Here is a 24,756-nt window from a genome sequence, read left to right as displayed (position 1 = left end):
AAGGCCCCACAGGTTATACATTCCAGGCACTTCTTTAATCACAGGGAATGGACATCTCTCCAAAAGGTCCTGCCCACATCTTTCCCAGCTCCCTGCACTGTAGAGCGCTAAGACATCCCATTTGCTAGAACTCTCAGCTCATACGACAAGCTGAGTCTCTCTATCTCAATGCAACTTTTCCTATAAACCACAACACTCACAAACACAGGCCACACTGGATTCAAGTCCAGCTGCTTCCAGAGCTCTGCGGCCTCTAAGCCCTGCCCACCACGGATCACTTTCACCCTGGACCACTTCCAGTCTCCTTTCTTAGGGGGTTCGCTGTTTTTCAGTTTGAAGACACACCCCATTGGAAATGAGCGGTGCAAGATCCTACGTGCAGATACTCGCAAGCAATTTATTTTTGAAACGATGCACATTTAAAAAATTCAAGTCAAATCCAGGAACAGACTGGTTGGTTGGTATCAGCCGGCCCCATCCCCACAATAGGAAAAGGGTCAGTTTCTGAAATGAGAAAGGGAGGGAGGCACCAGCTACTCCACCGGGAAGGTTAGTTCCTTGAGTCGGGGAGGAAGCCTGAGAGGGGAATGCTGAGGCTTAATCAAAGACGGGGTTCCTCCAGCATTGTGGCCCTCCCAGACCAAAAGCCAAGGGCAGCACATAGGGTCTGGATATAGGTGAGGACGGACCCTCACCCACCGGTGGGGCCACTCTTTCCCAGTAATTCTGAAACTGAAATGAAAGCTGCATTCCCAGAGTCAGGCTTGGGAGGGGCTGCAGTCTACCTTTACTCCACACAAGACGGAGAGAAGAGGTACCTCTCTATTGTCTCTTTTCACCCATCGGCCTCTGTATCACAAGGACCCTCAAGGGGAACGCCACACGCCAACACATCCTTGCTGGCTGTGTGTGTGGGCCGGACGGCTTCCTGCTATAGGAACGCCAGGGGCACTGCGATATAGGGCTGGGAGGATCAGATAGTCCAGTATCTGAGGGGAAGCCCAGAGAGGAGGATTTGAGTTGAGTCAGGCAGGCAAGGCTGAAAGTCAGAAGGTGAGCATTAGGCAGTTGGATCTGTGTGGCCGCCAAGAGGTAGGTGGCCACGGTCACGAAAATGGAGAGGCTCACGACGGGGATTTTCCCAAGGGCGCTCACGCTAGCCTGTACCTGGAAAGGCATACGGCGGAATTGCCCAAAGGAAGAGCTCCCCTCGGCGGTCCTCGCGGATGAAGCCACCCTCATCCTGGTGGCCAGGCAGGAGCTGGGAGGTCCCAGAGGCGGGCATTCAGCTGAGGGATGCACAGTTCAGCTCTGAGTCCTCCTGGCTGCCCGCTGCCACCTGCTCCGGCTCATCGGGGCCATCAGCGATGTTGGGCTCACTGGAGCACTGCCGGTGGGGCGGCGGGAAGCTGGGTGGCAGAAGCAGGCGCTTGTCCTCGCCGCCAGGCTCCTCCCCTAAGCCCGAGTGCATCCTGGTGGCCATGGCCAGCAGCTGGATGTCCGAGTGGGCATTGGCCACCGTGTGTCGCCGGACGCTGCCACACTTCTCTAGGTAGGCCTCGCCCTCTTGCTCCGTCAGGGGCGTCAGGGCCATCTCGTTCAGGGGCCGGCTGACGGCGGTCATCGGGGAGGCGTAGTTCAAGAGCGTGACCTTGGGCCGGGCCCTGGAGTGGCGCCTGGCTGCAAGAGAAAGACCAGCGAAGGTTGTGATTGCAGAGGGGATAGTGGGAATCAAAAACTCCTAATGAATTTGGGGGACGAGGGAGGTGGCGGCCCCACCTTCAGAGAGAGCTTTAGATGAAGCCCTAAAACGTAAGGGAAGAACTTGGCTATGTCTAAAGGCTTCTGTTGTATCTTTACTTGTTTATGCCTGATACTGCCCCCCACAGTAGGGGTCACCAAAGGACTTTCCATGATTGATTAGGTCCAAGGGAGTCTCCCCCCGCTTTCCCCGCTGCTGCCTGAGCTTCATTGGATTTGCCCTCAATTCCCTTTCAACCAGTCTCCTCTGAAGACCCGGGCACTGGCTGGACCAGCTGCCGAAAGAAGCCCTCGGCTCTATTCAGCATGATGTGCTCTCTGCAGTGCCAACAGAGGAAGTGGAAAAGGCCTCATAAGCTCAAGTCTGGAGGAACGGGTTACTTGGGGGAGCTCGGCTATCAAAGCGAGGGCAGTGGGACATCCTCCAGATCGTCCTGAAGCAGGACTATCAACGCTCCCAGCAGGTCAGTGGTCTGAGACCCGTGTTCTGTTCAAGTCAATACTCAGGATTCAACCAGCCTTTCACAGCATCAAAGAATGGATGACGCTCCATGGCAGGCCCCACTGAGGAAGACAGAGAGAGGGTTGGACAGGAATTATTATAAAACTGCTGCTTCTTGAATTCTCACCACACTCTAGAAAATATGCTCAACCTGGACATGCTTTTGTCTTTTGAATCCTCCTTAAACTGAACCTAAGTTATGATCGTTTTCTCATCTGTAAAGTGGGAGACAATACGAATATCAGAGAGGTAGTAACTAGCCTACGCTCACACGGAGAGAACGTAGTAAAGCTGGGATGCAAACAAGGTCTGTCTCACTCCAGACCTCACTCTTGCAAGCTGCCCACACAAAGTACACATAGTGAGACTGAGCATCTCGTGGGAAGGACAAGCCAAGTACATGGGGTTCAAATCCAGGGAGAAGAATCCAAAGGAGGAAGCACGTGTACCAGCAACACCCAGTTCTGAGGGCCTCTCATCTCCCGCCTTCACAAGGACCAGGCCAGTCCAGAGACCTACAGTGTGGCCGGAGTAGGGACCAGGGTAAGCCTGCATCCCCAAGGTCCCAGGGAAGCCTCCTCTGCAGGCACTGTCCTCTTCTCCTGCGTCTGCATCACGAACTGGATGAAAGACCCCAGCGAGGCAGAGGAGGTGAGGATGGAGGGCTGAGGAACGGTGGGTTCTGTTCAAAGCCTTTTCTCCTTTTCTTTGGCCCTCTTCCTGCCAGTGCACACGTCTCCCAGCCTTCCAACCGCCCACCTCGTTGCGTGTGTCACTGCTTTCCCCAGCTCCCTCATCCCTGAGACCCCAAAGACCCCTAACACATCCCTCTTTCAGCAGGGGATGCCGTGGGGAGAAATGAAGAAGGGTTGACTGCGCTGGTACTCCCAGCACCCCTGACAGGATCACAGAGGGGGAGGGGGGAAACTAGTCTCTACAGGGAGAGCAGACAGTGCTCACTGGTCACACACTGGCCTTGGGGACACTCGGCCCATGCTGGTCTAGTTTAGTGTCAGCTCTTCCCATGGATCTGGAGGCCCTGATACATGCTCTCAGCTTGTGCTCCTAGATGGGCATTGTAGTGAGGCTGCCATGTCCATCTGCAAAGCTCTCAGCAGTTCCCAGCACTGGACGATTTTCCATGTCCATATATGCACATATGTATTTACATATATGTGCATATGTATATACACACGTGTGTCTATATGTATACATATACATATATATATACACACACACATAGGTATAAACAATGACAAGAGAATGAAATGCTAACCCTTAGAACCAAGTTCACCAAGACTACTGGCTCAGAGCCCCAGGGGGAGCTGTTTGGTGCTAATAGCAATAACTGATATTTCTCAAAACCAAACAATAATACATAGAATTTAGAGCTTACTGAGAGTGTTCCCATCTGCCTTCTCACTGTTGAATCCCAATCTCCCTCTGAAACACTAGGACGGCTCTCATCATCCCCGTTGCTCGGATGAGGAAGACTGAGACTTGGCCCAACCCTCTGAGGCTCTAAATGGCAGTGCCCGGACGCTCCCCACTACACACTACTGCCTCTCAGGGCTCCGCCGCTGCGCTTGAGCCGGCCCACTCTCTGAATTCAGGTAACAGCAAACACAGCCTCCAGTAGTGCCAGACAGAGGCGTCATCAGCCCCTTCTCTGGGGAAGAATGAATAGGAGACAGAATGCCAAGGAGCCACCAGGACAGAAGAATCGATGCCAGACGTCGGCAGAGGTCCTCTCAAGCATGGGTGCTTGTACGTGCCAAGCCGCACATTTCTATGATGTTCCCACATTTTTACAATAACCATGTATTACTTTTATGATCACAGAAATCGGTAACTATAAAGCAGAAGCACCAGAAGAGTTCAAAGAAGCAGGGACCTCATTAAAGAACCATCCATTAAAAAATGCCCTTGGAAACAATCCATTTCTCTCCTGCTGCTGTTAAAAGCAAGCACACTCTAGGTTGGCAGTGGCAAGACCCAGGTTGTGGCCCTACAACCAGCCTGGCAGGAGACTGGGCTGGACTGTTCGGTGAGCATTTACTACATGCAGATCCAGGAAGAGGAAAGAGGTAGGACAAAGCCCAGGCCCAGGACATGGGATGAGGTGAGGGCCCGGGGGACAAATGTGCATGGTGAACACACACAGAAGCTCTGGGGGAAAGAATTCGTTTGATGATTTCCATAGTAGAATGAGCTAGCAAGGTGTCTCAGATGGGGGCTTGGGCATTGTCCATCTCTCACACCGTTAGTTCAGCACCCCAAAGGCCCTGGAGGGAGCAAACTGACAAGACAGGCCACTTGGGCTGCTGCGGAGAGATGGAGCCAGAGGGAGGGCGGCCAGCCTGGAGGAGGGGGTCCCCATGACATCTGCCCCCTCTTTCAGCAAACACATCTTGAACTTTGTGCCAGATGCTGTGTGCACTGCTGAGAGCAAGAGAAATGTAAATCTGATATGGGGCCTGCACAGGGCCTGGAGCGCAGGGGATACGTGCGTTGGAGATGGGTAGAGTCTCAGGCACGATCATTAACTGAGCCTCTACTCTGCACTGTATCAGAAAAGGAGAAGCTTTACTGATGTGATCTCCTGCTATAACTACTTTGCAGAAAAGGAACCTGAGGTTGAGATGCTATATCATTTTACAGTCACGATTAGTGATGAAACCGGGATTCAAACCCAAGGCTGACAGCACAGCCCTTGCTCCTGACCTCTGGGAGGCCCGCACACAAATCAGTGTCCAATGGCAGGGCAGGGCTACGGACAGAGCGCTCTGGGGATTCAGAGGAGGAGTCGTGAAGAGGGGTCGTCCTAGATGGGCCTGCTCCTTTGAGAGGGATGGACAGCCTGCACCCCAGCTGGTGGTTCATTTATCCCCTCCCTCGGAGGAGAGGTCTGTGCCAGGCCTGGGATACAGGTGAGCCACATGCAACAAGCTCCCGGTCTAAGGGGGAGACCAACAAATAGTCAGGTCATGACTACACACCATGGCAAGGGCCAGAATGTGGTTTGGGGTCCAGAGAAGGGAAGGGGAGGCACACACAACTCCTCACCTGGGGTGATTCCACAGGCCCCAGGCCATTCTAGCTGGGGTCCGTAATACAGCAGGTGGCAGCTCTGCCTGGGCCCTGCCCTGAGACAGGGCGTCTTCTTCCTCCTCTGTGCTCGGCCCTCTGCAGCTCAGAGACGTTAAGTAACTTACTCCAGGGCACACAGCTGAAGCCCAGCCCTTGTGGTTTCCAGGGCCCCACTCCTTCTGCGGCTGGCCTCACCTCTCTCCTTAGGGCTGTTGCCTGACGCTGACTGAGAGGCCTCCAGCTCTTCCTCCTGCATTCTGGGTGGAATGTGTTGGCTCCCAAGACTAGGTGTGGGCACAGCCGAGACCACAGGGGCCGCTGGGCCGTGTGAGTCCCCTGGGCAGACAGTGTGTCCTTACGAAGCTCCCACTGGATTCCAGAGCCAACCCCAGGACAAGTGTACGCCAAGCTGTGTCCCCGGCGAGGTCAGACCCTGCTAGGGCCCCTTGGGAGACCTTAAAACTGAAGAGTAGGCCTGGAGCTGACAGTGGCCTCCCCACACTGTGGCTGCTTGCTCTCTTTTCCCTCTTTTTCTTATTTGTATCAGGGAAAGCTGGGCCCTGCCACTCAGAGAAGGAAATTTCCATTAAGGGACTGACTAAGCTGTGGACCTCCCCTGGGGCCTAAAAACTTGTCCCTCCCCTGCAAGGGGGCCCTTGGAGCAGGGAGAGGGGCTGGGCCCTGCCACCTCCTGTACCCACTTCCAGGCCTCCTCCTGCCTGTCACATGGGGTATGGCGAGGGGAGCCTTTGTTCCCCCCTCACTCCCCAGGCGCCCCGCTGAGCCCTGGCATTCATCCCTCTGCTCCGGAGCCAGACATGGCAGCTCCTTTCAACTCCCCAGAGAGAAGCAAAGCCTGGAGGAGGCGGTCCTTTCTTGGGGACTCTGTTCCCAGGCCTTTGATCTCCCTGGCTCGCCGGCCGGGCCTCACCAGAGTGGCCCCCATAAGGCAGGCATTGTGATCCCTGCCCACCACGTCCACGGTGGGTGTCCCTCTTCAGGCCCCGGCACCTGAAAGCCCATGAATGCCTACTGGGCACGGGGACGAGTTACAGTATGTTGAGGAAAAGGGCCCTCCCCCTGAGGGAGGACACAATGGGGACACATGGGTGGGAGGCCAGGCTTCCATGTGGGAGACACCGCGCACTACACAGGCCAGGGCAGCAGCCTGCGAACTTGGGAAACCAGAAAGGTAGAAACACGGGCCTGGCCTCTGACAAAGCAGCCTGGATTTTTTTGTTTTCTTGTTTTTTTTTTAAGATTTCATTATCTTCCTCCTCTGCCCACACTCCGTCTGCCCAAGAAAAGTGACAGCTTTGGCAGAGAGGACACACACACACACACACACACACACACTCACTCCATCACGGCCTTGGACTCATCTTTTCTCTCTGAAGCGAGCCTTGCACAGCTGCAGGGTGAGGCTTAACTCTCAGACCCATCGGCCTGGCCAGTAGGAAGAGGGCCTGCCCTTGAGTCCCCAGATCAACCCGTGTGGGCACGTGGGTGCAGTGGGGAGCCCCCTGGAAAACCACTTCTCTGGCTCTGGTCACCTACCCCATGTGACCCGGGGGACGTTTCTTACCAACACTGAGTCTGAGGTCACGACAGCAGGCACCCTCGCAGCAGGTCCATGAGGATGATTACATGCCAAGCCCTTGCTCAGGGCCTGGAAGGTGACGAGCATTTGATAAGGGGTGGCTTTGGAGATGATGGTCCCAGCTGCCCTTGACCCCTCCCACCGAGTCAGGCCCAGAGCGGCCGTAGTAAAGCCCTCCCGAGGGTCCAGGGATCTCTCATGTCCACTGCATCTCCTCAGTCTTTACCTCGGCCAGCCGTCATAACGGGCCTTTTCCACAGGCAGGAGAAATGTCATTGCCTCCAACTGACTGAGGGGAAGACTGAGGCCCAGAGACTCCTCTCTTTATCTAGAAAGGGGTGTCCTCGATAAGGAAGGGCACCTTCGTGGCCGTGTTAGCCTTTTGGTATCCAGGAGTTTGGGATGACATGTCGGCCTCGGACACCTCTTGGGCTAAGGAGTGTGTGGACAAAGAATGTCGGCTGCCGTGTCAGTAAACAAAGGGGTTGTGGCCATCAAGCCCTCAGCCACAGAAGCTGCCCCCTGAGGGGATTCAGGATGGAGAAGAGCAGGATACTGGCCCTAGAGAGTTAAGGTGGGTATCAAAGGAATGATTTCAATGAGCCCAGACTCTTGCATCTTCCCATATGCAGAAAAGCGCAAAATTCACTGACTTGAGACGTCTATTTTTCTTTAACAGTATTCTTTCAATGTTCCGACTACCTGGTCTTTGTTGCAAAAACTTCTACATATCCTGGCTCCTCCCTTACCTCATTGGAACAGTCCCTCAGAGCTCTCTGAGAGGCTGTCTTCTGCACTTAAGTCCTCACTGTGTCCGTCGAATAAAACATAATTCTCAACTTTCAGGTTGTATATTTTTTTCAGTCGACAACTGAGAGGGAAAGACCAGCTCCTCCGCTGTCCCTCAGTGAAATCAGTCACCTCCTAGGAGTTGACGGGGTGGGTGGGGTGCAGGTGGAGTGTGGGGAAAAGCTGGTAAAGGGCAAACAGCTCGAGGCTTTGGAAGCCTGTCTCCAATGGCCAAGCGACCTTGACCTTCATTCGCCTCCCCTGTGCGTGGGAAGGTGGTATCCAGCCCACCTGCACAGTGCCCAGGATGTGGTCTGTGTCTGGGGGCTTTCCCTGCCATCAGCCACGCTAAAACTCTAAGGCCCTCTCAGTTCCTCCAATGCTTCACCCTCCTACTCCCCGCCCTCCTCCCCCCAACTCCAAAACCCTCCCAAAGATCTTTCCCTTTGCCCGGGACAGTCTTCCTTTCCCGTTTACTCAGCTAACTTATGCTCATCCTCCAGGTCCCACTGCAGATACCACTTCCTCCAGGGAGTCCTCCCTGATTTCCCAGTCCCGGTGAAGTCCTCCTGCCGTGGGCCCTGGACTTCCCCACTCAGAGCACTCGTACACTGATGAGTCATCATCTATTGCTTGTGACTTCTTCACCAGACCCTGCATCCCAGAGGGCAGGGATGGGTCAGTTTTGTCACAGATAAACCTGCGGCACCTCACAAGGTGCCAGGGACAGGGTCTCAGTACACATTTGCTGAAACAATAATATAATAAAAAAATAATCAAAAGAAGGTCATTTCCTTCCCTCTCTGCCCCTACTGTGACAACGCCCCGGAGAAAAGGATGGTCCTTGGTATAAGAATAAAACCTCAGGCCTTTGGTTTATAATTTGATGAAAGTATGTTTTAGTCTTATTATAGCTGAAAAGTTGAAGGTATCCCTTCTTAGAGCACGTCCTCACTGAACAAACTTCCAAATCTATTCTTGTTCCCGGCTCTAGGCCCAGAGGATGGTGGGGTCCGTGCCATGGCCTGGCTAACCCGCTGGCATCTTGACACCTGCCCCAAAAACTCGGGGGCCAGTTGCTGGGCCAAAGCCGGAAGGTGGCGCCCAGGCCTCCTCACGGGGAGGGCAGGGGACTGTTTTCCTTCAGCCGGGTGGAATGAGGGAGGGAGGCAGAGAAGGAGGGAGTGTGGAAGACCAGGCTCAGGCCAGCACCCTCGGATCTGTGGTGGCTGTGGTTATGCTGGTGTCTCCAGGGAAGCATAAATGGGGCCTGAAAACTGTGGCCGGCCCTGCCTTTTTCTGCAGTCCTGAGGCCCAGGAAGGGGTGGGACGCCTGCTGGAGGCTGCTCCTCCCTCCTTTTCTTTGAAGCTCAGCTAGGTCTCCATGCAAGCAAGAAGAGCGGGCAAAAGGTTACAAATTTGGGGAGTCCCTTTCCGCCTCTGCACCTGTCTGTGGGTGCTGGTCACCCCAGCCCCAGGTACAGACGCCGCCCATCCAGCTAACAAATATAGTTTTTTGAGTGCCTACTGTATGTCAGGCACCATCCTGGATGCTGGAGATAGAACCACAAACCCAAAGTTCATGCATTTGGGGGATTTTCATTTCAGAGGGTAACTGAGCCATATCTTTTATGATATTCTGTAGCTATTTTCCCATCTAGGCCGTGGTCTCCCTGAGAGAAGGAACAGACCCAATTCATCTCTAGATTCGCCAGGGTGACTAGTACAGAGCCTGAATGCTAGCTTTACAGCCACTGAAAAAGGCCACAACGGGATCTGTCCCCCAGTCCAGGAGCCCCTGTCCTTGGTGTGAAGGCCCTGATGGTAACTATAGAAATGTAGTGGGCAGCCAGCAGCTGTACCTCCAGCCACACACACAATGAGCTGGCTTCACATTCTGAGCTGCTTTCAAAGGGAAATTCATCACTGGTAGTTTTTCCACTCATGAGGGGATAGGGTGCAGTAAGGCCGTTTCTGGTATGAGATACAGGAAAATTAACATCGCAGACACCGAAAAAGATCAAAGCCACCGATCAAAGATGCGGATCAAACAAGCGCCGCCACGGAGGTACGGTAACAGTGCCTTGGGAGGAATTGCCAAGAGGGGAGGTTACCGAGACACAGGCCAGTGGGAAACATGAGAGATGGACATGCAGAGATTTGCACGACCCACATGGGAAGCAAAGGGCTTGGGGTATAATCAGGGCTCGGTAAAACATAGCTGGTATCATTGCCACAGAGGCTCCTGGCAGCTTGAGAGCCGTGCCCCTTACCCAGTGTGTATGTGGGGCCTGAGACGCTCCGGTCCTCGCTGATGCCGAGGAAAGGAGAAACGACCTGCTTCACCAGCTCCTCCAGCTGCAAATAACCCTCGCTTGGGCCTGTGGGCTCGTGGACACTCTGGAAATAAACACCCAAGAGAGACAAAGGTCAGTCAAAGTCCGACTGCCCTCCTACTATAATCAAGGCAGGCCGCATCCTTGTGGCTGAAAGGAAGGACAGCCAGGACTGAAGCCTCAGGCACTTGTCATGGGTGGCGGTGATCGGCACCGTGCACAGAGAGCACCGTGGCCTTTGCGGTTGGATCCCACCCCGATGCAGGGCCCGTGGGAACTGTCCCCACCCCAGCTCCAGGGCTGAGGTCTGAGTGGTTCCAACCGTAGTACTCTCACCAGCACTGTCACAATGACTGTTTCACACCTGGCACACAGGCGCTTTATATAAGCACTTCACGTGTATCAGAGCACAGAGGCCTCCCAACAACCCTCGTCATCTGCCTTATACACATGAGGAAAGTAAGACCCAGAAAGCTCATGTAACTTGCCCAGGGAGACACAGCTGGAAAGTGGCAAAAACCTGGGACTGGAACACAAGCTGTCTGGCTCCAAGCCCATCTTACTGCCCCTTGTTAATTAGCTAGAAAAGAAAGGGGAACAGAATTTGGAGAAGTCCAGAACAGTAGAAGAAAGGGAGTGTCACTGTGGAACTAGACATACATTTAGCACCAGGATGAAGGATCACTTCAAAGCCCAGCGCGACAGGAGTCCTTAGAGCTAAAAGGAGCCAGAAGGTCACCAAGGTTGTCTAGGAAAACAGCAGACTCCAAGGGAATTCAATTTCTCACTGGAAAGCCCTGGAAGCCAGGTGGTCATGTTGAGGGGCTGCAGGGGAGCAGAGTCAAGGCTCTGCAGGGGCTATGCTCAGCCCAAAGGCTTTTCCAATCAAATTCTCAACACGGAATAGATTTTATGTCACCCTCACTTGAAAAGTGAAAACTCTCCACTGCACTGGAGTTTTGGAGGCTGGGCCATGAAGGGGGAAGGGCCGGTCCTACGGGCTGGAGATCACTGGGTGAGGTATAAGAAGCCCCCAGGGAAACTGGCTGACGTGGTCCCTCGTCAGCTCCATCACCGTGCGAGGGAGGGGGAAGCTTAAGGAAACACAGAGGAGGCTGAGGAGGGGCTATGATGCAGAAGACTTGGGAATTAGGGCTGGGAAGGGCCTGGAAAAGAAATGAAGAGAAAATGCAAGTGGGGCTGCCTGGCACTTGAAAGGGGTGATGATGGGGAGACGACTTGGTGGTTTTTCACGCCCCCAGGTTCCAATACCGCTTAGCAGGAGCTGAAGCATTGGGAAAGGCCAGCAGTGGAAATAAGATGCTTCACACACAAATCTGCCCAAATGGAAGGGGATCCTCCAGGCAATAGAAGGGCGCGGGGAGCCTTATTCATGCTCCCAGAGACCCACCCCAGGCCTCAAAAGTGGACCAGTTTCAGCCCCAAAACCACCTTGGTTGGGTTTCAGATCTGAGGAAACTTTTTTTTCTCATTTTGTTAATGCCTTGATATTTCTCATCTAAGCCTCTCCCCCTCTACAATTCCTAAGCACTAAACAGAGAGGGATGACAGGATAAGGAAAAGAGGAAGGAGGTGGGAAGAAAATGCTTAACTAACAAACGCATTGATCCGGAGCTGGATGGTTTTCTCCCTGGGCCGAGAACTTGACTTGCACACAGCCCTCTAGGAGGGAGCTGCCCTCAGCCCTTGGCCTGGCCGCTGGACGGGCTACATATCTGCAAGGCCCAGTGCAAGAGGAAAACGCGGGGTTCCTGGTTCAAAAATTGTTAAAGAGTTTCCCGATGGCAACAGGAGACAATTAAACCAAGCACGGGGCCCTGCTGAGACTGGGGGCCCTGGGGCCCGGCCCGGCAGGGAGCACATCTGCTTGGCTTGGCAGGTTCCCTAGGAAGGGACCATTCTAGGATGGTCTCAGACCTGTCTGCCACTGCCAGGGGGAACCGGATCTCCACAGTGGTCAAAATCTCTGGCTCAGCCTCTTCCTGGACAGCCTAAGAACAGGAGCTCGTGGCCCACAGTAGTTTGAACCCCTTGTATATTTTGGGGAGGGAGGGGTTTGTTCAGGGACATTTTGGGAAAGCACTGGAAAAGGGAGAGATGGCCTGAGAAATGGCTCTTTTCTCCATATGAGTTAGGCAGGGAAAAAACAGCCCCAGATCTCATGGCGCTGTGGGAAGTAGGGGCCCGGGGAGAGAGCAGAGCAATTCTAACTACTGGGGCCTAAATTTCCTGTAGCGGGAATGGTCCCAGGGTAGTACAACCTGCACGTTCCATTCAGATCCAGAAGCTGCCGCCCCTGCCACCCAAGGAGCTGGACCTAGACTGGGGAAAAACCTGCCTTTGTCACTGTCACACTCCCGCCTCCGGCTTCCTGGCTCCCAGAGTGTAGAAAAACACGGACCAGGGAACCAGTCCCAGGAGGCCCTCGGAGAAATGATGCCAAATGTCCTGTGTCGAAGAGACCATCTCAGAAGCTCATGGGGCGTCTCCAAGTACCCTGGGAGGCTGCGGGAGGGGAGGCAGTGGTAGCCGGGAGAGGCTAGGTGGGAAGGTAGAAAGAGCGAGAGCTGAGGAATGGGTGACAAATCCAGCTCTCTTACAAATCAGCACGTGACCTTGAGTTAGTTTGCCAACCTCTCTGAACCTCCATCTCATCTGTGAAATGGGAAAACAGAGACTGTTTCCTTGCCCGACTTCCCAGAATATAAATGGAAATGGAAGTGTGGAAGCCCAACTTTCCTTTCCTAATCTTCCTCTCCGAATCCCAGAGGCCTCCTTTTCTACACTCCTTCTTCAGGACCCAAGCCCTATTTTATGCTCCACAGACCTGAGCTGCATACGCATGCTTTTCTATCCCCATTCCTTCTCCTTCCTTTTCATAAAAATACTTGACCTGGTATTCTAGCCAATGACACCCCCTCTTGTTCTGTTAGGTAACCCTTCCTCCTCTCTGACCTCAGGAAAGGGAGAGAAGGCCCAGAAGGACGGCCCAGCTAGAGAACCGGAAGAAAACAGCAGCTAGTGGGGAGGGAGAGATCAGGGGTTCCACACCTGACGTTCCACCCCTACCGAGACGGCAGCCAGGGATCCTCACCAGCCTGACCAAGAATGAAACTCTCTTCCCCGAGGACGGGCTCAGAGCTGAGGCTGCAGCATCTCAACTTGGTACAGAGGTCAGAGAGGCATAGCAGCCACCTTTTGGGGGATGTCCTTAGGCCACAAGCCTTGTTTCTTGGAATTGTGCACCCCTATCCACAGAACCGGGCTCACGGAGGCCATGTTTATTCTATGTGATCCTATTCAAGGTCCTAGCCGATTGCGCAAAGGGGAGTCACGTAGCCCGAGCTGGGCCAATCAGTCTTTCCCCTGAGTGTACACGGTTCTAAATCTTACTACCTCGGGCTGCGGGACCTCAGGCAAACACATAAACTTCCTGGGTTTCAGTCTCCTCATCTGTAAGATGGCACTAACAACAGTGTCCAGCTCATAAGGTTTAGATTATTTGATTCAGAAAGCAACACACTTTAAGTCCTTGGCCCATGCCTGGCAGATAGCCGGGAACCAACCAGGGTTAGCTCATCTTCCTATCGTTGATTTAGAATTGGGATTAAGAGATGCTAGGCAGCCACCTGGGTCATCTCTTGGTGGAAACATGCAAGCCGTGGGATGCCACGTTTGTCGGCGCAAACCGAAGCACTGAATGCAACCCTGCAGAGAGAGAGAGAGAGAGAGAGAGAGAGACCAAGTCCAAGAAGGCCAGGAGAGGCAGGGCCAGAGAGAAGCCAGGTGGACCAGATACGAGTAGAGACCAGTAAGTGGGGAGAGGCTGGCAGCTTTGTGGCCTGACGTGGTCTCACTTGTGGCTGTAGCCCCTGAGGACCTTTCCTGTGGGTTCCTGGTCTGGCTTGAGCTGGGATGAAGTGGGTTCTGGTCGTAACTTACAACACGAGGCTCCCTGACATGACAGGATCGGGGAGAAGGGTGTCCACTCCCTGAAGGACGGGGCAGTGTTCCTCTGGCTTCCCCCGGGATCCCAGCACCCAGCACAGCACGAGGGACCTTGACGGTGCACAGTGGACATACAGCAAATGGACAAACGAACTGGAACGTGACTGATGACGCTAAAGGACACTAAACTGAGCCAGGGTGCTCTGGCCACAGGGCCCTTTCCCCCTCAACCTGCGGTGATGTCTCCGCCCACCCTCACCTGCAGGATGAGCAACATCTGGACGATGGACGAGGGCAGCTGGGGCTGGGCCAGCAGCAGCAAGTCATCCAGCTTCACCTTCAGCAGGACCAGGTCGCGGAAGCCCAGCAGGGAGATCTGGCGGATGGTCAGCTCCTGGCCCTGGCAGGAGAGAAGAAGAAGCAGCGTCGGGAGGTGAGAGCTGGCGGGATCTGCCACCAACCACGTGGGGGCCAGCAACACAAATGGATGGTCGGGGGGAACGAGGTGTCTGCAAGGCCCAGGGGGGCTGTCAAACAGTCACAGACTTGGCCCCCGTCCTTCAGAACAAAAGCTTCATTTACGATAAGGTGTGACTCGCTGATTCGAAAAGATCCATGCACCCCAATGTTCATAGCAGCATTATTTACGATAGCCAAGATGTGAACACAACCTAAATGTCATAGACAGATCGCTGGATAAAGAAGGTGTGGTGTGTGTATATAAATACACACACACACGCACACACAAAGGAATACTACTCAGCCATAAAAAGGAATGAAATTTTGCCATTTGTAACAACATGGATGAAACTGGAGGGTATTACGCTTAGTGAAATAAGTCAGACAGAGAAAGACAAATGTTGTACCTTATCACTTGTATGTGGAATCTAAAAAATAAAACAAACTAATGAATATAACAAAACGAAACGGACTCATAGATACAGAGAACAAAGTAGTGGTTACCAGCGGGGAGAGGGAAGAGGGCAGGGGTAACACAGGGGTAGGGGATGAAGAGGTACAAACTACTAGGTATAAAATAAATAAGATACAAGGATATATCGTACAGCACAGGGAATATAGCCAATATTTTATAATAACTTTAAATGGAGTATAATCTATAAAAACATGGAATCACTATGCTGTACAACATTGTAAACTAATATTGTAAATCAATTATACTTCAGATAAGGTGTGACTCAACCTGCCTAGATGACCCAAAGGTGATACAAGACACATACAGTGGGGGCCACGGTGTGCTAATGGTCAGAAAGGAGGAAGATGAGGAGAAATGAGACAGAAGGACAACAGCGCCTCCCTACAGGCAAGGCTGCTTCCTCAGCTTCACCCATTCAATACCTGCTCACCTATCATGTGCCAGGCAAAGAAGGAAACACAGGACCTGTTAGACTCTTCTGCAAATGCAAGAAACACGGGAGGAAAAACCACTGGGAAAGTAGAAGAAAGGGACTTGTTCAACCATGTAGGCTGGGGGCAGAGGATGAAAACAGTAACTAATCATCGTAAGAGCTGTGACCCTTCCTAAGCTCTGACCATGTGCTAGGCTTGATTCTCAATATCCTAGATGTAAATGGCACATTTAATCCTCACGACCACCTCTGAGATAGATACTACTCTAAAACCCGCTCCACAGATGAAAAACCCTACACCCAGAGTGACAGGAATCTACCCAAGATAGAGCTGGATCTCAAACCTAAACTATTTGATTTTAGAGCTCCTAAAGTTTCCCAAAACAGAAAGGGAAAGGAGGGCCCTTTTCCTGGACTCTCATCTGCACATATACATACAGCGTACAACAAAAATCACCTTGGTAGAGGTGAGGTATCACTAGGGTATCCTCCCAAAGACGACATAGCTTCCCATCCCTCAAGTTGACCGAGGTTTAAGGAAGTTTTGCACTTCCTGCAACTCCTTAGGGTTTTACAGAAACATGGGCAAGAGAGGTTTTGCCATCCCCGCATCCCCCTACCCTCCAGTCCCAAGAGATACACGCCACCCATGCTTCACAGCCTCAGTTTAACCACTCCTTGAATGCCTTCCCCAACCACCTCCAATGACAGTGGTCCCCCCACTTTCCTCAAGGTCCTACAGTTTCTATTCTTTGCATCACATCCCAGCACTCGGCACTGACTTTCTATGTCGTAGGTATCTGTGCCCTCGCTTCATCGCCAGGACTCCTTTCACTTTACAAGACAGAAAAAGGCAGGCAAAGTTCCACACCCTTGAACACAGTGGGCACACAAACACATCGTCCAGTGAGACCAGTAGGTCTCACACAGACACCTACACAGCGAGTTGTGAGAAGGACCCAGCTGGACAAACAGACACCTCTGGGGGTGTCACTACCAGTAGTAGTAAGAGTCCCTAACTCAGGGGTTCTCAAAGTGGGGTGTCTGGACCAGCAGTAGCACTTGGGAAATTGTGTGGGGGAGGGGCAGACAGGGGCAAGAGCGACTCTTGCCAGATCTTAGAATTTTTCAAGAGAAGCAGGACAGTACCATCCTCAGACTCATGCAACTGGGCTCCTGCCTGGATTTGAGGCTAAAAAGGCCCCTCTTGGGCCTCCAATGACTGCACGGGGCCATGTCCACTCAGATCCCTCCCTCCCCATTCTAAATCCATCCGGGTATCCGCACCTTGGAGTTCCCTGCCCAAATGGTCCTAAGGGGGACCTAGGTCTACACCCCCTCTCCAGTAGGACTGCCAAATAAAGCGGAGGCTGTCCAGTTAAATTTGAATCATTTTTTAGCATAAGTATATCCCAAATACTGCATTATTCATTGTTTATCTGAAATTTAACTCAGCATCCTGTATTTTGATTTGCGAAATCTGGCAACCCTACCTCCCTGGTGTGTCTTCTTAAGACCCACTGTTGGCCGAGGAGTGAGTATTGCAGAGAAGGGAGAAGTCTGTGGACACAGGGAGTGAACCATCCACATAAATGCTTCAAATCCTCTCGCAGGGGTGCAGGGTGGAGCTGAGGATGAGATGAAAAGAGCAGTGCGCTGCAGGCCAGACACTTCTCCTGGAATTGTTAGGGGCAAACCTGAATTGGGAGATGGACTCTGAAGGCATAACCTCCCAATTTTTAAATATCTGACATGTATTTAAAAGAATCCCAACTTCCTTTAAAATACCACTCAAAGCCAACAAAGCATGTGGGCCCTTACCTCTGGTCCAAGGTAATTCCTACCTTTGCTAATGGCTGCATTATTGGAGCGCCCACGCCTGCACTTCAACAAACCTGATAGATGTGATGCCTTAACCGCAGTGGGAGGAGCGCTCGTGAGCACATAGCAGCATAAGCGTGTGGCAGAGACATACATTTTGGAGAAGAATATTTATTGGTCAGTCTGCCTGAGGGGCTGTCCATTCTGACCCGGCACTGACCAGTCCTGCTATTGGCCCCTTCAGGAAGGTAGAGGGAAACCGACGCATGTAGGTAGAATGAGCTGAGCTCCCAGAATAAGAAGCATAAGAGATGCTACTCGGTTTTACTCTAAATTCCTCATTCTGCAGGAGATGAAACAGAGCTGTGCCTAGAAACAGGAAATGAGTTTGCCCAAACCCAGCTACTGATTCCAGGTCCCCAGTTCTTTCTGCGACATCATGGGCCTTCTCGTATTCAGGAATCCCTTACAAGGGGCAAGGAATATTGTCCCTTTCCCACAATTTGGGAGCCACAGAAAATTGTGCTTCAAAGAAGAGGGTGGAGAAAAGAAAGAAAAGGAAAGAAAAAGTCTCCTTGCCCCACCTTCCCTACTTCTGAAAAGTAAGAAGAAACAACCCACTCCAAGAATATACAGACATACTCAAAACCAAGAGGGAAGAGAGCGCCTACAAACTGCTAGGTCTGCAGGCACTGCTCGTTGCTTGAGGTTAGATGCTGGATATAGAACAGAGTGGCCTTCCAAAGATGTCCGAGGTCCTGAGCCAGCTCAGGCAGCGCCCAATACCCTGGTTTTCCCCCATTCACTGGCAGGCCCCCGGGGGCAAAGGCCAAGGAATAAGACAGGCTGCCCAGACCGGCAGGAGGATGTTCCCCAGTAAGACTGACCTGAACTGGATAGAATATTGCCTGCAGGGTGGGGAGCGTCTCAGTGAAGAAGTGGTCCCAGACTTCAGCCAGAACCTCCATGCGATTTTCACCTACATGAGGGCGAGAAGATGGGAGGGGAGGAAGAAAGGAAAGAACTCGGTCATTACTTGCAGGAGAGGCCAGGAGACAGTTCCACGTCAGACGGAGCATGGGATGGTCGTGAGAGGAAGCTCATTATCTACTTTTGATCCAGAGGTGTTACTACAGAAAACATGGGATTGGATGGGAAAACTCGACCGAAAATATGCCTTCTCTCCCTTAATCCAGAAAAGGGAGCTGAATTTTGAAAAGCACGCCATAACTGCTATCGTCACGAGAATGGTTACATTATCAGGCCCTGTGCTGGATTATTTATCTATAAGCTATCTCATGAGTAGACGCTATTACCCCATTTTACAGCTCAGACAGGCCAGGTATCTGGGCTCAAAGTCACACAGGTAGAAGGCCAAGCTGGGATTCCAGAACCCGTGCTCTTGCCCTTATGATCCAGAAAGATCATGTGCACAGTTATAGATTATTTTGTTTTTCATAATCACTAAGACACTGGCTTTTCAGTCTAGATTTGAGCTGTCACTTGAGAGAGATGGAAAGAGGGCTTAGAAACTATCACCTCCACCCACTGTAACCGGCAGGGCATTATTCTCTGAACAGTCACCTGCAAAACACGGGACCCACCTCCTGACGCTATGCCTACCCTCATCCCCCGGATCAGGAAGCCCAAGCCCTGGCCAAGCGCCACCCCCAGGCTAGATGGACATAGGTCACCCAACGCCACCGGAAGGCTGTTCGAGGGACTTTGCACCTGCAGGAAAGGCAGGCACTGGCAGAGCAGAGCCTGCACGGTGGCTGCTGTTTAATGACCTAGATAACAGAGCTGACTGGGTACTATCTCTGCTCAGCTGAGGCAGGGAAACTGGGTCAGCCAAGATTAGACCCTGAGAGATGCATCTGGCAATGCACGGCCAGTTCCACTGAACTGATCTTCAAAGAGTCATTTAGTGTTGTCCATCTATTAATTTAGCGGACAACAAAAGCAGTGGCTGGCAGAGAAAACAGAACGAGGGCGTGACTAGTAGCTAGCAGGGCCAAAGCTGTGCAGATTTTGAAAGGTCAGAGTGAAATACACTGGAGAGAATTGCAAATCCACAGCACCCTCTACTTTCCCTCACTGTGTGCTAATTACACATTGTTGGAATCACTCATTTACTTCTGTCTGTCTCCTCCACTAGAATGGGAGTGAGGGTCCCAGCCCTGTCTGTCCTGCTCACCATTCTATTTCTAGCACTTAGCCAGACACATCAGTAAATCAATGTTTGGAAATCTTTAAATGAGTGAATGGCAAGTACTGAGTGCATAGGTTTTTGCAGATACTAGGGCTGGTGAGTGGAAGGAGGTTACCTTTTAACCCAAATCTGGGACAGGACAGAGCAGGACTTAATAGCTAGCTCCAACACTTTCCTTTGCTCTTAGATAAAGAAACCACAGCATAGGCAATCTGGCTGGGGAGAGTCTGCTTCCTTCTTCTGTGTCTTCATCCTCTTCTGTATTCCCCTTGTATGCGACTTTTATTTCAGCCCCTCATGCTCACCATGCCCCCTCCATGCCACAGGGCCTTTGCACGTTCTAGTTCCTTTGGCTAGACTGTTCTTGCTCTCCTCTCTTTGCCTAATGTACATCCGTTTATCTTAATATTTTCAACTCCAGAATTACTTCCACAAGAAAGTCTCCCCCACTGGCCAAATCCCCCTGTTATGGATTGCATTCTTGGTACTTGTCCCAGTTGGGGTTTTATATCTGATGGTGATTTGATTAATACCTGTCTCCACTACCAGGTAGTGAGGGCCTCGAGGACCTGAAATCCTATGAAGTTTTGTTCACCACCGTGTCCCCAGCACCTAGCAAAGTACCTGGTAAACAGTAGATAATCAGGGACTTCCCTGCTGGCACAGTGGTTAAGAATCCGCCTGCCAATGCAGGGTATACGGGTTCGAGCCCTGGTCCGGGAAGATCTCACATGCCATGGAGCAACTTAACCCGTGCACCACAACTACTGAGCCTGCACTCTCGAGCCAGCGAGCCAAAACTACTGAGCCCGTGTGCCACAACTACTGAAGCCTGTACGCCTAGAGCCCATGCTTAAAAAAAAAAAAAAAAAAAAAAAGTAGACAATCAATGAATGTTTGAATGAATGTATCGATCACCATTCTCTTTTCAAAGGTAGGCTAGTTCACTGCAGGGAAGAGGTCAGGAAGTCAAGAGGATGGTCTGAAATGTTAGGGCATCCTGGTGTCTAAAACCGAGGTGAATCCCAACACCTGGAGAGTGTATCTCAAAGGAGAAAAGGCTATGCCAGCTCCTTTATTGATGGCCCTTATCCTAAGTCTTCCGTCAGAAAGATAAGCAGAGGTCCTCCCGACTGGAAGGAAGTGACAGAGAAGCCTGCTGTTCAGTGCTGGTGCCTACTTACTCCCCTTCACCTCCAAGATGGGATACTCATTAACAATGAAGTCATCCTTCAACCTGGCAGCAGGAAGGCGCCTCTCCTGGGAACCTGGGTCTAACTGCCTGCTGCAAATCTCAGAGAGGAGTGAAGGTTTTGGACAGTGTTCAGAGAAGAACATCAGAGAGACACAGGCTAACAAAACAGGGTAGCCCCGGGAAGAAAGACTTAAAGGAAGGAGGTGACTCCATCTCCAAGAACAGCCCACAAGTCAAGGCCTTAGCCCCCAGCAAAGATGAAAGGGGTTTGGATGGGAGGTTCTAGATGACTGTCCTATAAAAACTGTCCTCTAGTTGCCATAGAAGTTTAGATCACCAGAGGTGTATAGAAGAGGTATGAGAAACTTCTTTAAAGCCAAGGTCACTAAAGCTCTAGAAAAGATCACAGAAAGTAACAAGGCATATTCTGTCCACGAAAGAGTACCACATAATGAGGGGCTACCTCTGTCCCTTCTGCAGCCGTCAGGTAGAGTGGATGTGTACGAGCCAGGTCAATAAAGTAAAGGTTGTTCAGTGATAGGATGGATCAAAACTCTATTTTATAGCAAAAGAATCCTTTTATCCAAATAAAATCTTTCTTGGAGTTGTAACACACAAAATGAAAAAGTAGAGATGTTCTGGTTAAAGATGTGAAAGACGCTTACAGGTTCCCACCTGCCCCTTCACTGTGCAGCAAGAACCTTGCCACCCAGACCCCAGGACAAGAAGGGACCCAGCAAGAATATCCCGGCCCACTGCTCTCTAGTCGTGCTTTGGGGCAGAAACACAGAAACTTGGATGCCCTTTGTTTATCCCGTCTAGCTCTGTGCCTGAGTTTTCACTCTGAACGTAGCTATGTTAAGTGTCACTTGGATGACAGACAGTCAACTTTCCCTTTTAAGGGTCCTTGACGCTCTGGTTTTCTCAGCATCTCTTTCATAATGCTGGCCTTCCGCATTTCCAGGAGCACGGAATAACTCCAAACGACTTACTACCGGGCAGGCAGCCACCTTTCACACTGGTGTACTAGCCTAACTCCAACACGCGAAAGGGCCACGAAGCTCTTGTCAAAGCCGGTCACTCAAAAATAAGGCCTCCGGTTACTGGGTATCTCTAAGGTTGAAAAAATCTCGGCATAGTTGCATTGGAGGGAAACAAGGCTGTAGGCCCAGTCAGTTCTTGAATAGACAGAGGTTAATTTCAAACCTCTCATTTTCCAAAGGTTTGGTGAGCACTCACTGTGAGCTGGGCACTGGGACCTTCCAGTGTCAATTTCTCATTTTTCTTCCTACTTTGTCTTTCTAGGAGACACTTCACTGGACACAAGTGTCTCTCCCAGGGAAGGGGAAGAAAAAAGGAATGACCTACTGCCTGGTAAGTCTGAATCTAGAAGTAAACTTGACCTACAGATGGAGGTCTCTAGGCTGGAATAGGAAAAAAAAAAAAAAAGAAGGAACCAGTTTGCTTACCTACTATGTGCCAGGTATGGAGCTACGCCAGTTATACTTCCTATACTCCCTACGATCCCTAGTCCCATTTTATCATTTTAAAAATTATTTTAAAAAACCAAGGCTCAGGGCTTCCCTGGTGGCGCAGTGGTTGAGAGTCCGCCTGCCAATGCAGGGGACACGGGTTCGTGCCCCGGTCTGGGAAGATCCCACATGCCGCGGAGCGGCTGGGCCCGTGAGCCATGGCCGCTGAGCCTGCGCGTCCGGAGCCTGTGCTCCGCAACGGGAGAGGCCACAACAGTGAGAGGCCCGCGTACCGCAAAAAAAAAAAAAAGAAAAAAAAAAAACAAAAAAAAAACCAAGGCTCAAAGAAATGAGAAACTTGCCAAAAGTTACCCAAGAAGTAGGTGGAAAGCTGCATCAGGATCCACATTGGTGGGAGCTGAGATTAGCGGTTGGTGGAGCCACGGGGTCGGCCGACTCTTGCCTTTGGCCACCTCCCAGATCCATTCAGTGCCTTTCTATCCTGTCAGCTCGACTCTAACACTTTTTTATTTTTTTTTTGTGGTACGCGGGCCTCTCACTGTTGTGGTCTCTCCCGTTGCGGAGCACAGGCTCCGGACGCGCAGGCTCAGCGGCCATGGCTCACGGGCCCAGCCGCTCCGTGGCATGTGGGATCTTCCCGGACGGGGGCATGAACCCGCGTCTCCTGCATCGGCAGGCGGACTCTCAACCACTGCGCCATCAGGGAAGCCCTTTTCTTTGTTTAGTAAATCACCCCCCATTGAGTAGGTGGCTGCTTAGCCTCCTGTCCCTCAAGTGGGTTGGCCTCCTGACATGCACCACCTCTAGAAACAGTATTATACAAAGGCCAATAGGAAATAGCCTGGATCAAACCAGAGGGAACAGCATGGCAGGATCTGCAGTATAAGTTGTCCCTTCAAAGGAGACCACCAGCATGCATCCCATGAAAACCCCCCTTAACGGGGGTCTCCAAAGAGGCCACCCTAATTCCCCCTCAGTTCCCAAAACACAGTCTGACTTGCATTGCTGGGAGTGGCGAACTCGGGCGGAAATGCTGCCCCCTAGCTGGAGAAGGGGCGGCCGGGGTGAGGCACGCGCCTCTCTTGGACAGAAGCGTTCCAGCTGTCCGAGCATCAAAGGCTGATTCAGGGGCCCGCCGGACGGGGGCCGCCTTGTACTTGCCTTCACACAGCTTAATCTTCTCCTCCACAAACAGCAGTCCTTTTGCTAGAAGCTGGTTCTGCCGAAAGAGAACAAAGGACACAAGAGTTGGGCTACTTACCGCGTGACAAACCCAGATCCACTCCCAGTGGGCGAGGGCACAGGGTTCCAGGCACTCGGGCGCTGCTCAAGCCTCCAGGCTGAAAAAGCCTTCTATCCTCTAGTAAGGCCGAGGCTTCTGGAGGCATCAGTGAGACAGCCCGAAGCAAAGGAAGGAGATGAGAGCCAAACCCAAGTGCCATCCCCATCCCTCCGACCAGGGAATGGGCTGCCCCAAGCTTGGCTGAATTCTCTGGAAGGACTAGGGTAGACACCCAATGTCCTTCAAGCCCTTCGTGTAAAACTCAGAAAAGGGAGCACGGAAGCAATGGGAAATTATGCAGAAATAATGGATTTGTTTTATAAAAATGATTTCTTATAAAAACGATAAATCTCTCACGCTAGCATGAAAGAGACTGCCCGCAAGATTTTAAGCAGCAGTGAGTGTGGGTCCGTTGATGAGCGTGTGCGTGGGAAAGTTGTGGAAAGAGGGAATAAGAGGAAGTCCCTTTGCAATTACAACTAACAATTGCTGAGTGTTTTGCATGTATCAGAGCGTTTATATTCTTCAGCTCATTTAATTCTGACCCTCCCAATAGTCCAGTCAAGCCGGTGCCATTACCCTGACTTCACTGATGGTCGGGGAAGAGGCTGGAACACAGGACACAGAGCTGGTCTTCCTAGCTCCACAAGCCCTGTTCTGCCCACTCTGCTTTGCAGCCTTCCAGCAAGTCTTCCCACCCAGACCCCTCCTTCCCTCAGAAGGCTACAGCTGGTCCCACATGACGCAGGCAGCCCCTCCAAAGGTCACAGAAGCTCAGAGAGTAAGGATGCCTCCCCACTCACCACACATCTTTAGATTAGCAAAGGCCTATGCTTATAGGGTAGGGGATACACAGTGGTATATATCCTACCCCAAACCTAATGCGTTTCTTAGTACTCTCTTTTATAAAACCCTAAACCCTGTCACGGTGATGATGAGAGCATACATGGCAGAGAAGAGAGAACCTGGACATCAGACAGGGGTTCAAGTCCCAGCTCAGCGACTTTCTAGCTGTGTGACCTTGGACTTCATTTCCCTGAGTCTTGAGTCCCTCATCTACAAAATGACATCACTACAGCAATATCATAAAGTTCTTATAATAATTAACCGTTATAAATACACACACACACACACACAAACACACACGGTGTTTTATGTTCCCGGTAATCAGTGGAATTGGGTAGTGATGACAAGAGTTGCTCTTTTAGCCCAGCTATCTTCACAAAAGGAGTGGGAGGTAGAGAGTCAGTAATGAATGGACCTACGTCAAATATATTAAAGTATTTGATCAAAGGTACTATCACATTCCTGTGACTAATACATATACACCAGATTTTAT

At 51.6% G+C, this 24,756-nt stretch overlaps 1 protein-coding gene across 8 annotated transcripts in view; it reads right to left on the bottom strand.

Annotated features, from left to right (window-relative positions):
* Positions 1 to 383: 383 nt before the first annotated feature.
* The window catches only part of PRR5L (proline rich 5 like), a 72,425-nt gene continuing 48,052 nt past the window's right edge, over positions 384 to 24,756 (bottom strand). For 6 of the 8 annotated variants that reach the window (XM_024752557.1, XM_024752552.1, XM_024752553.1 and 3 more), the window contains exons 5-10: positions 23,297 to 23,354; positions 18,123 to 18,214; positions 16,908 to 17,090; positions 14,307 to 14,447; positions 10,016 to 10,142; positions 384 to 1,680 (exon numbers count right to left, since the gene is read on the bottom strand). In XM_024752557.1, coding sequence (XP_024608325.1) covers positions 1,286 to 1,680; positions 10,016 to 10,142; positions 14,307 to 14,447; positions 16,908 to 17,090; positions 18,123 to 18,214; positions 23,297 to 23,354 — 996 coding nt within the window. In that variant the 3' untranslated portion in view covers positions 384 to 1,285. The remainder of the gene's footprint in view (positions 1,681 to 10,015; positions 10,143 to 14,306; positions 14,448 to 16,907; positions 17,091 to 18,122; positions 18,215 to 23,296; positions 23,355 to 24,756) is intronic. The other 2 variants (XM_024752558.1, XM_024752559.1) reach the window with 2 other exon arrangements.

This window comes from Neophocaena asiaeorientalis, unplaced genomic scaffold (assembly GCF_003031525.2).
Source record: "Neophocaena asiaeorientalis asiaeorientalis breed wild unplaced genomic scaffold, Neophocaena_asiaeorientalis_V1.1 scaffold196, whole genome shotgun sequence".
NCBI lineage: Eukaryota > Metazoa > Chordata > Mammalia > Artiodactyla > Phocoenidae > Neophocaena > Neophocaena asiaeorientalis.
Note: the sequence above shows the minus strand (reverse complement) of the source record. Positions and strands in the feature narration are given on the sequence as shown.